This window comes from Astyanax mexicanus, chromosome 1 (genome assembly GCF_023375975.1).
Source record: "Astyanax mexicanus isolate ESR-SI-001 chromosome 1, AstMex3_surface, whole genome shotgun sequence".
Lineage (NCBI taxonomy): Eukaryota > Metazoa > Chordata > Actinopteri > Characiformes > Acestrorhamphidae > Astyanax > Astyanax mexicanus.
This window is the reverse complement of record NC_064408.1, coordinates 63,971,096-63,983,681: the sequence shown is the minus strand read 5'-3', so window position 1 is coordinate 63,983,681 and position 12,586 is coordinate 63,971,096. Positions and strand designations below refer to the sequence as shown.

General features: G+C 42.2%; 1 protein-coding gene across 1 annotated transcript; it reads right to left on the bottom strand.

Moving 5' to 3' along the window:
- Nucleotides 1-4,584: 4,584 nt before the first annotated feature.
- Nucleotides 4,585-7,266, bottom strand: LOC125787451 (uncharacterized protein K02A2.6-like). Its single transcript, XM_049471846.1, has 2 exons — nt 5,997-7,266; nt 4,585-5,285 (listed from the first exon to the last, which is right to left on the bottom strand). The coding sequence occupies exons 1-2, from the start codon at nt 7,264-7,266 to the stop codon at nt 4,585-4,587; spliced, it is 1,971 nt and encodes a 656-aa protein (XP_049327803.1).
- Between the last annotated feature and the right edge of the window lie 5,320 nt (nt 7,267-12,586).

Here is a 12,586-nt window from a genome sequence, read left to right as displayed (position 1 = left end):
GTATTTTTTATTGAACCACTAGCAGCAAAAATACGACAAAGTGTAGATATTAAAGGAATTCAAACAGAAAATACAGACCATAAGATAAGCCTTTATGCTGATGATGTATTACTTTTCCTAAGGGACTCACAAACCTCTCTGCTAAAGACAATCACACTCATAGATAAGTTCTCATCTGTATCAGATTATTCCATTAACTGGAGTAAATCAACAGTTCTACCTCTGAATTGTACATTTCAGAGCACTACTTCACTACAGTCGGGCAACATTAAATATTTAGGTATACATTTTTCCCCCAAGCTATCAGACCTGATACGATTGAATCATACTCCTCTACTAAAAACAATAGAGGACGATCTCACACGATGGAATTCTCTACCTATATCTCTTATTGGGAGAGTTGCTACTGTAAAAATGCTGATTCTACCTAAAATCAATTATTTGTTTTCATTAATCCCTAATAAACCTCCTGCTGCTTGGTTTAAGTCATTAGACTCAAACATTTCAAAATTTTTATGGAAAAATAAAACATCGAGAATAAGTCTGAAGACTTTACAGAAGCTAAAATGCCATGGTGGTCTAGAACTACCAAACTTTTATCACTATTTTTTAGCCAATAGATTGCAATATGTTACAAGTTGGATTAAAACAAACCCTTTAGGCAGCCCTTGGCTGGACCTAGAACAAACACTCAGTGGAAAAGTGAAAATCTCTGACTTACCTTTCATTAGCTCCAGTATTAAACACTATAGCTGCTTTAAAAGCCTAAACATAAACACCACTCTGACAGCTTGGTGGGAGTTTTTAAAGATAGCTAAGTCTTCACTAATACCATGTAAAAGGACACCCATTTGGAACAACCCAGATATATGTCAGAAAAAAACAGTTATTAATTTTTCACAATGGCAAGAGAAAGGAATTAAGAATTTAGAACATGTTATACAGGAGGGGACCTTTATGTCATTTGAAGATCTTATTTCAAAATACGAAATTAGCAGTAGCAAATTTCTGGAGTATCTACAATTAAAGTCCATTATACAAGCAAGATTTAATTTAAATAATCTAACATTAGAAATCCCAGTATTGATAAAAGAGTTCATGAATCTCTATACTCCTAAATTGTTATCAAAAATATATAAGTTATTATCCAAAATTAATGATTCAATATCCCTCCCAATTACAAAATGGGATCGAGATCTCTCCATGAACCCAGATAAGAACTTTTGGACACAGATATGTTTAAACAATTTCAAAATGACGAAAAGTCCAAATTTACAACTCATACAATACAAAATTCTCCATAGAACACATTATACAGGGCATAGAATGTTCCAAATGGGCCTTAGAGAAACAAATATATGCACTAACTGTTCGGGCAATCATATTGAGAATTATATACATGCTATATGGTTTTGCATGCCTGTTCAGAGATTCTGGAAGATGATATGTGAAGACTTATCTACCTGGTTTAATTGCAATATCCCAGCTTCACCCAAACTATGCATTTTAGGTGATGTAAGTGAACTAAACATGGAAACAAATATATTGCACATAGTTCTCACTGTCTTATGCATCGCTAAGAAAACTATCCTCATGAAGTGGAAATCAAAAAATGATTTATGCATAAATCACTATAGAAATTTACTTTTAGACCACATTAGTCTGGAAAGAATGTCTGCAACCTCAAAAAACCAATTGGCTACATTTGAATCTCTCTGGTTCCCACTGATCAGCTCCATCACATGATGGGGGTGGGCGGCTGTAGTCGTGTCTCCTGGTGCGTCCGGCAGGTGGCTGGGGGGGAATCGGGGGATTCGGGTGTCTGATGGCCCTTGGACTGGGGACGGTGGCTGCCGCTTGGTGATTTCTGTGTGCGGGCCCTGGTTGTTGGTGGGGGGGGCTGGATGTATGCTCTTGTGGTCTTGGGGTGTGGGTCTGGGGGGCCCATGGTGGTGGGTGCTGGCCCTGTCCGGTTGGCTGGGTTCCCCTGTGGCGGTCGGGGTGCGGAGTCCGGGGCCCTGGTGCCCGTGGGCGTCTGTCGCCTGTTTGGGTCCCTCCCTGCGCTGGGGAGGGTCTATGCCTCTCTTGGGCGCGCCGTCGTGGGGGGTGGTGGTTTGGTCCGTGTTGGGGTGTCTGGTTGGCATTCCGGGATTCTGGGTGCCCTCCCTGTGGGGAGGTAGGGGCGCTCAGGTGGGGAAGCGGCAGTCTCCCACTTAAGACCAGTTGGTCCTGGGCTCAGGACCACTGTGTGTGTATGAGAAAGAGTGGGATGTTGAGTGTAAATGTGTCTGTGTGTGTGTCTGTGTGTGTGTGTGTGTGTGTGTGCGTGTGTGTGCGTGTGTGTAATATCTGTTGTCTTTTGTATGTGAGTGGGGTGTGTATTTATGTTGTATTGCAGTGTGGGGATGGGGGCGCTGTCTTGCAGAGCGGCGGTGTCCTGGGGCCGTAGCCGCTCTACACCCTGGACTTGCCTTCCCTGTACCGCGGTTGGGTGTATGGAACTGGGTGCCTAGTGAGCCAGCAGTAGTTGGCTCTCTTCCTCCGGGGGGTAGTCCTCTGCCCCTCGGTCCTTTCCTGGCCCTTCCCCGACTCCTACTCAGTCTAACATCGCATTACACATACAAACTCATCATACAGCTTACACACATCATATTACACATAGGGTTTTGGGGGGCAGGTGCTCCCTGCTCCTCAATTTTATTTTTGCATTTTAGACATTGAGGGCCTTTGGGGGGGCAGTGTGGTTGGGTGCTGTTATTCAGTTCTCATATTACAGCTGTCCCTCCAATTTTAATAGCACTGTAGCTTTCATTCATTCTTCTCATTATACACATTCATATCACTGCAACATGCTGGGTGGGGGAAGGAGGGGGGTCAGGTCTTCTCACACCCTGGTTTCGTGCACCCTGCCTGGGGTGTGGGTCGGGTGGTTGTTCGGGGCCGGGCTGGCTGCTTCCCTAGGTTGCCGCTGGCTCGGTACTGGTGCCCGCATGCCCGCATTAGGTGTCTATGTATGTTCTGTGTGTGTGACTGGTGTGTGTGACTGGTGTGTGTGACTGGTGTGCGTGACTGGTGTGTGTGACTGGTCTGTGAGTGAATGTGCACGTGTGCGACGGGTGTATGTGTGACGGATGTGTGTGTGACGGGTGTGTGAATGTGCATGTGTGCGTGAACAGTTGGTCCTGGGTTTGGGGCTGACTGAGCATGGACACCTGTGGGACATGGTTGCGTAGGGCGGGTTTTTGCCCTCCCTACCGCTCCACGCTGCTTTCCGCCGATCGTCACTGCCGTTCCTGGGGGGGTGGGCGTCCGTGGGTCCATGGGTGCGTGGCCGGATGCCCTAATATGGTCTCTGGCCCGCCCCCTAGGTGGCCGTGGCCTGGGGGTGGCTTGGGCCCCCTTGGCGTGGGAGGGGGGGCCTGCCGGGTGTCGGGCTGTTCCCGGGTGCTTGGGATCTCGGGGGCCGCATGCTCGGCTCGTGCAAGGGGTGCTGGCCTGCCGGAGGGGTGGGCTGCTCGCTTCCTTTGGCTCTCTGGACTCTTGCTCTTTGCCATGGGGGCTTCGTCTGGAGTCTCCCCCGTCCTCATCTGGGGTGTGCACATGGTTACCATCGGGATGTGTGGCCGCGGGTCTTCTGGGCTCCTAATGGGCTGTGGATGGTCTGGGTCCACTGGGTTCTTCCCTATCTGCCTCTGGATCGCAGGGGCATGGTGGCGGTTTCTTGCCTCCATTGTGGTAGGCATTTCATGACATAATCCGTAACACATGACATATTTTTGCAAAAAACAATAGAATAGAAGTAACTGTGCGTGTGTGTGTATGTATTTATGTGTATGTATTAATATGTATGTATATTTATGTATGTGTGTATATGTATAAGCATATGTATAGTTAGATATGTGAGTATGTGTATATATGTATGTTTGTTTATTTTCTGTTTATTTTATTTTATTATTATTTTTTTTGTTTGTTTGTTTGTTTGTTTTTTGTTTAGTTTTTTTTTTTTTTTTTTTTTTCTCTTTTCTTTTTCTTCTTCTTGTACCCCCTCCTGTACCTCACACTCCGATCCTTCCAACCCTGAACTCCCACAACTATATCCACACAAAATATATATATATATATATATATATATATATATAAAAAAAATAAATAAAAAAAATAATAATAATAATAATAATAATAAAAAATAAAATAAATAAATAAAAATAAAGTATTAATTGTCCTCCGAAGAGGGGGGGTGGTGGTTGGGCCAAAAAAAGAAAAAAAAAAAAAAAAAGAAGTTGATCAGCATGACGTCGCCAGGATTCTGCTGCACCTACATCCACTGTGTACGAAACTGGTCCACTTTGGGTTGTAACGACTCCTTTTGCCCATTTCTCTCCCCCTCTGTAATCCCGAGCCAACACAACATCACCAACTGCAAAATGTCTCAGTTTGGAACGAGAGGCTCTACGGAGGATCTGTGACTCCTGTGTGCGTCTCACAGCAGACTGAACAATTGGTTTCACAGCGTCCAGACGAGTGCGCAGTCGTCTGCCCAGAAAAAGCATGGCTGGAGACTCTTTAGTCGTTGAGTGTGGTGTGTTACGGTAGGTCAGGAGAAAGGCATCCAACCTCTGTTGGAGAGGGGTTGAGGAGTGCTTTGAGGACTTCAACGCCTGTTTGTACAAACCTCTCAGCTTGCCCGTTAGTGGCTGGATGGTACGGAGCTGAGCGAATGTGCTTGACATGGTTAGCTTTTAGGAATGTGGCAAATTCCTGTGCCGTGAACTGAGGTCCATTATCGCTGACAAGGACTTCAGGAATTCCATAGCGGCTGAAAAGATTCCGCAAAACACGAATAGTCCTGTCTGTGGTTGTGGACTCCATAATCTGCACTTCTGGCCACTTCGAATGAGCATCAACCACAACCATGTACATGTGACCCTCAGTTGGTCCTGCAAAATCCACATGTATACGTTCCCATGGTTTGCTTGGCCAGACCCATGGGTGGAGAGGGGCTTGGCATGGCATTTTCAGGATCTGCTGACAAGATAGACAGCTCCTTGCTTGTTGTTCGATGTCGCTATCAAGACCAGGCCACCAAACATAGCTTCGAGCTAAGGCTTTCATTCTCACCACACCAGGGTGGCCACTGTGCAGTTCTTCAAGGATCCTTTGTCTTAATGTAGCTGGAACAATGACTCTTATGCCCCACATTAGGCATCCTTGCTGCACTGACAACTCATTGCGCCTGGAAATGAATGGTGAAAACTCACTGGTACTGGCACTGCTCAATCCTCTAGTTCATTGAGTGACTATTGTCAAGACTGCAGATAAGATTGGGTCTGCCTGCGTTTCGCAACGGATTTCAGAAGCACTGACTGGTAATGTTTCCATTTGCTTCAGATAGAATACAACAGTGTCTTTTCTGTCTCTGCGTTCCACCTGCAAAGGTAATCTTGAGAGGCCATCAGCATTGGCATGATGAGCTGCTTTCTTGTACTCAATTGTGTAGTTGTGTGCAGACAAAAGTAGAGCCCACCTTTGCATGCGTGCTGCTGCCATGGAAGGCACGCCTTTCTGTGCTCCAAAGATGGTGGTCAAGGGGCGATGGTCTGTGAGAAGTGTAAACCTTCGCCCGTAGAGATATTGGTGGAATTTACGCACACCAAAAATGATCGCAAAGGCCTCGCGCTCAATTTGTGCGTAATTCTGTTCTGCTTTGCTAAGAGTCCGTGACGCAAATGCTACTGGCTTCTACTCTCCACTAGGTAGCACAAGGGAGATTACTGCCCCTACACCATAGGGTGAAGCGTCACATGCCAGTCGAATGCTGTTTTGGGGATCATAATGTGTCAATACATTGTGTGACACAAGCTGTTCCTTTGCCCACCTAAAAGCAGATTCACATTCCACAGACCAATGCCAACGTGTCTCCTTGCACAATAGGGCATTCAGAGGATTCAGAATGGTTGCAAGATTCGGTATGAAGCACCCATAATAATTTATCAGACCCAGGAATGATCTCAACTGGGTGAGATTGATGGAAGCCGGTGCTTCGACAATTGCTCGCACTTTCTCTGGAGATTTGTGCAATCCTGCAGAATCAATTATATGACCCAGGTACTCCAAAGAGTCTTTGAAAAATTCACATTTGTCCTTCTCAACTCGCAAGCCAAACTCCTCCAGACGTCCAAGCACTGCATCAAGATGTTGTAGGTGTTCGGCGTCAGTACAGCCAGTCACTAATATGTCATCCAGATAACAGTGTACGTTGGGTAGCCCTTGCAAGATCTGGTCCATGGCCCTTTGAAAAATGGCTGGAGCCGAGGCAATCCCAAAAGGAAGACGATTATAACAGAAGAGACCTTTCTGTGTGTTGATTGTGAGGAGTTTTCGCGAGCTCTCGTTGACTTGCATTTGCAGGTAGGCATTGGATAGATCCAATTTGCTAAAACGTTGTCCTCCTGCCAAGGATGCAAAAAGATCCTCAATACGTGGAATTGGATATTGCTCAACTTGGAGGAAAGGGTTTATTGTCACTTTGAAATCGCAGCAAATGCGCACTGCTCCATTCTTTTTTACCACTGGAACTATTGGAGTTGCCCATTCGCTATATTGTACAGGTGACAGGACTCCAATTTCAGTAAGACGGGTCAATTCAGCTTCAACCTTTGGGCGTAGAGCATATGGGACCACTCTCGGCTGGAAAAACTTGGGTTTGTGCTCAGGCTTTAGTGACACGTTTGCTTCAATGCCTTTCATCACTCCTATCTCTTTAGGGAACACTGCAGCATGTTTCCGCAACACATCATCCAGCGTACCCATTCGAACTGCCCGTATCTCTTTCCAGTTCAATTTGATTTGACGCAACCACTCTCTGCCAAACAATGGTGGATATTCGCCCTGGACAACATACAGAGGAAGCACAGCAGTTTGTTTGTTCATTTTCACTTGAACATTGACGACCCCTAGTGGACACAATGCTTCACCAGTGTATGTCCTCAACACTATGTCAGTTGGCTGTAGGGGTAAATGGTTCAGTTTCGCTTCATACGTGGATACTGACATCAGTGAGACTGCTGCCCCTGTGTCTAGCTCCATCTCACAAGAGATTCCCTCAATTTCAGGTTTTACTATGATGCGTGCATTTTCTCCTGCTTTAGAAAGTTTGTGCAGGGCTAGGTCAGAGTCTGTATCATCACTGGAAACCCTTCCTGCATCCACACGATGCACACGTTTTCTTTCGGCAGAACCCTTGTCTCTGGTTGGTCTGTTCTTCATTTTACTTTGTTTTATTGTCGTCTTATTAGATCTGCAAACACGACTTATGTGTCCCTTTTTTCCACACAAATTGCAATTCTTATCCTTGTACCAACAATCATCTTCATTATGATTTGTTTTCCCACATCTTTTGCATTTATTTTGGACTTTGCTTGATGAGAGAGAGAGGGCATGCACCTTTAGTGAACCACTGAGCTGCTGTGACTCTCGAGCTGCTGTCTCCATGGATGCTGCTATTTCGACCGCTTTTTGAAATGTGAGCGAAGCCTCTGTGAGCAGTCGTTTTTGCATAGCTTCACTCTGCAATCCACAAACAAATCTGTCTCGGAGCGCATCTTCCAACTGTTCCCCAAACTCACAATGCTCAGAAAGTTTTTTAAGCATTGCTACATACTGACAAACGGACTCACCCATCTCTTGATTCCGTTTGTGGAAGCGAAATCTTTCTGCGATGACCAGAGGCTTAGGAGAAAAATGCTGCTGTAATACTGTTTTTATTTCGTTGAAGCTCTTGTCTCCAGGCTTCTCCGGTGCGACAAGGCTACGAAGTAGGCCATATGTCTTACAACCAATTACACTCAGTAGAACAGGCACTTTCTTTCCACTCTCAATGCTATTTGCCTCCACAAAATGCTCAAATCTTGCCACCTACAGGATGACTGATGTAACAACAGCTATAAGTTTAACAACTACATAACACTTTTAAGTACAAATGTGTACTTATTGTTCTTAGTGTGCGCACCAAAAATCGATTCTTCTTTTACAACACTCAAGTTACCTCCTGAAGCACCTTTCCTTTTATGAAGGCAGGTTTTTTTTTCTTTTTTTCTTTTAGATCTTCAGCCTCTTTCGACTGTTTGTCTCATGATAAGTCTTGCTTAATTAATTTTGAATTCTGTATCTTAATCATCTCAATTACAGAAACAAAAGCCTGTTTATCAATAAACATCTGGACTGATCAAATTAATGTATGTATCAGGGTGAGCTGGAGTGATGAAGAGTCCGTATATGCAAGAGACTTACTATCCAGTTTCAGAGTCAGTTTTTACTTAATTAAACAAAATGAAAGATAGATAACCCTGTCTCCCTGACAGTCATCAACACTGTGATTTACCAAGAGCATTATGAGAACGATGTTAAAGTGTTATATTGGTATAAAAAGTATAAAAAATATGAGCATCTGTAATCATCTCAGGTTCGTTTTGGGAAGCGTTGGATTTGAAGCCGGTTCTCCTGAGTCATATGTAGATACAGATAATACTTTTGCGGCAGTGCAAATGTGATAGCTGCTCATTATGAAAATGTCAAGTGTTTGAAACCTCCTAGGAGTCCTGTGTGAATGCTCAGCTCTGGAAAAAAAGCATAAAGAAATGAGTAACACTCACAAATCAACAGATAATCCTCTATAATATGCATCATACACACCACAATGCCTTTCAATGAATTGTTTGATTCATCATTACCACTCATGCATAGTTTAGGTTATTATAAACTGTACAGTCATAAAGGCATTGTGATCACAGATGATGTGATGCGTGAATGAATTCTCTGTCACATTTGAGCATAATGTGCATTTAAAACATTTCACTTTAATTTGTTTCTACAAAAAAAAAAAACATACATCAATGTTTAATGGAAATATGTAAGACATAATAGACCATTAGTTAAGTAAATTTATTGACCAAAATGAACGGACTGAGTAGGTGATACAACTGTATGTATAAGTGTTTATACAGACATTAAATAAAGAGACATCGTACAACTGGCAGCAATGCATAGTTTAATACTTGTAGGTGGTGAATGATAACGGCACCCTTGGTCAATTAAAATAATTCACATACCCCACAGAGACACACATTCTGCACTTTCTAGAGCAGAATTACTGTTTATTTGTCTCATTTAACATAATGTCAAAAAACAAAATAGGCCCTATTTTAGCAATCTATAGGCAAGCTGTGAAATAAACCAATCAGTGCAAGGTGCACTCTGACTTTCAAAGAACTGCAGGTTAAAGACCGCTGTTCTGGGTTCTTTTGTGACCTCTTGGATGAGTTGTCCATGCCCTTTTAGAATAATTTTGGTTGTCCAGCCACTCCTGTGAAGGTTTAACAGCGTCCCATGTTTTCTCCATTTGTGAATAATAGCTCTCACTGTGTTTCGCTGGAGTTATTTTGTAACCTTTTTCAGACTGATATATGACTTTTTTTTCTCATCTGTTTTTGAATTCCTTCATGTTGCAGCATAATGTGTTGCTTTTTGAGATCTTTTAGCTGCTTTATGTTGTCAGACAGGTTCTATTTAAGAGATTTCTTGATTCTCAAGTAAACTCCAAGAAGTGTGATCAATGACAGTTAATTTATGGGGGGCAAACACATTTCCACAAAGTTTTGGATATTTTTTTCCCCTAATAAGTGATTTAAAAAGTGTTTTTCAGGTTATATTTGTCTGATATTAAAGTTTGTGTGATAATCTGAAAAACTGAAAAATCTGTAAGAGGGGAAATATTTTTTCACTCCACTGTATGTATCCAGTAAGACGTTCGATGTGCAGACATGACATCATGTGCAATATTTGAATGTATGACATGTCCTTCATTGCTGGCATTATGCATACCATTAACAGCTCAGCAATGTATTTATGACCATCCACAGCATGTTATGGATTGAGAATAAAGAATACTTATTACCACTTTGCATCAGTGAGCATACAGAAGAGTGAAATAGTAATGTACTTACAGCCTAGATATTAAACTGAAGTCAGTGTAGCCATTGTCTCTGTAAAAATGTTTGAGGTGTGGTGCTTATGTGTAACTCTAATCCTGCAACAAGTTCTCGTGTGTGTGTGTGTGTGTGTGTGTTTGCGTGTACGTGTGTTGATCTCCATCATTCCTAATGACGCACAGGGGGAAAGAAGGAGATGTGATGCAGAGATAGACAGTGAGCCACTGGGAAATATCCTCTAAAGCTTAAAATTAATAAATAATCTGAGAATATCCCTTATAAGAAGGTTATTGCCTGATCAGAGGGGAGTATCGCATTTTATGAGATTCAGGTTGGCTCACAACGTTCCTCTACAGTGAATATAGACCTACATACATAAGAGTGAAAGTGTACACAGATTTAGAATGATTGACGAGAGGGGAGAAACCCTAAATTAATGTAGCTTATTACTTTAAATAAATTATCTCATTTCCCATCACTGCCATTATATCTGCTCATACAAAATGCTGGGAGATAACAGGGCACTAGGTGCTAACAGGGGAAGCTCTCTGGAAAGGCACTGCTATGGCCGCATTGTAGTGATGCACCAGTGTAGGTTATCTGTAGTTGATTTCTTACTCTTGGCCACTGCAGCTGGAGAGAACCAACAGACCATCATTAACCAACAGGGTGATTATCAACATACTGTGCCTGTTGTGCCCCAAATACAAAAAATATGATTTATAATTTAATTTGACTATTTAACATATGTATAAGACATCAGACTACAACAATAACATATTGTCCCATTTGTTGTTTGTTGTTACAGCAAACCATATATAGTTATTTAATGTTTATAAAGTTGTCTTTATCCCAGGCTGACACGAAGGACAGTTTTTTTAAATGAAAATAGCTAAATTAATCTTAGAAAAGTTTAAATAAAATAAACCTTCAAAATGTATTAAATATAAAATATATTTAGAAATACTGTTAAACCAGTACCTTCAGTACCTACTGTATGCCAGAATGTAACTACTTAATTTATTTTTCTTGTGTTCCATAGTTTTTGTTTTAAGCAGCATTTGTAATATCATAGTTACTGCTTAGAAACACCATAACAACCACCTGGGATATGATACAATATGAATGGATATGAACAACCACTTAGCAAACATTTAGCAACCACATAGATTACCAGAGCAATACCTTAGCAACCACCTGTAATAGTATAATACATATAATACCATAGCAACCACATTGCAACTGCTTAGCAACACCTAAGCCACCTCATAGGACACCATAGCCAACTTCTAGCCACATCCTAGGACATGACAGGACTTGCTTAGCGACCACTTAGCCATACCAAAGCAACTCCCTGTAACACCTTAGAAATCAGGTGAAATATGTAGAAACCACCAAGCTATACCATGGGATGCCATAGCAACAGTCCAGCAACACCACAGCAACCATCCACCATACAATCACTTATTAACACCATAGCAACCACTTGTAATGCCGTAGCAACAGCCTAATATTAACATAGCTGGGTTTACTTCCTGGGTTATGTTGGCTACTGCCTAGCAGCCACTTAGCAACACCTAAGCAAACACATAGAATACTAGCCACTGCATAGAAACACCCTGGCAACTTGGCAATCGCCTAAGACATGATGGAAACCACCCAGCAACCATTTAGCAAAGATAGGATACCATAGCAACCTGTTAGCAACCACTGGTGATACCATAGCAACTGCTCAGCAGCCACTTAGCACCACCTTAGAAACAACATAGAGCATTTTCCACTGCTTAGAAACACCTTAGCAATACCCTATCAATATAGCAACCACCTGTAATATAATTGGCAACCACCTAGCAACCATTTAACAACCACACAGAATGCCATAACAACCTCTTAGCAACCACTTGGGACACCTTAGCAACTGCATAGCAGCACCTTAGCAATCATATAATACTACAGAATATCATAGCAACTACTTGACAACACCTATGTATTTATTAGTCTGTCTATTTTTAATATTTATTTATATTAGTTATTATTTTTTCTTTTTTTGTTTCTATTTTATGACACTTCCTTTCTTTGCAAGCACTGATATTTCCTTCAGGAAATCTATATTAGTCCCAAATGTTCTCCTTCACCAAAACTCTATGCTATATTCAGGGTTGTACATTAAGGACGCTGAAACAAACGAAAAGCATCCTCCAGCTGTGCACCACTGTCTCTAGTTAAAAAACTTATGGGCTGGACTTCCGCATAGACGCTGACCTCTGACTGACCCTCGACAGTTAAGAGATGTGGGCGTGATGTCATAAGTGGTGCTTCCTGTTTCTAATAGGTCTACACCCTTCCCTCCTCCCCTACCAGTCTATCTCCCTATCTCTGAACAAGTCTTTCTACGCAAACAAAGACATTTAATGCCCACTCCAAAGTGAATGAAGTCACTAGAGGCTGTGACTCTGCCTAACATCATAAACAAAAAAAAAATAGCCCCAAACTCTGTTCCAGCTCTAAAAACTTATCTTAAAATATAGTAATATGAAAACTGACACTTTTAGCGTGAAGGGTTGTACATACAAATATTGGAACCATATCTGGTGCTTTAT

Bases quoted from the DNA above. Each gene is read 5' to 3' on its own strand.
- LOC125787451 (XM_049471846.1), bottom strand. From the start codon at position 7,266: ATGAAGAACAGACCAACCAGAGACAAGGGTTCTGCCGAAAGAAAACGT. The intron at 5,286-5,996 runs GTCTGATAAATT...TCACTCAATGAA, and splicing joins CCAGTTGAGATCATTCCTGG to CTAGAGGATTGAGCAGTGCC.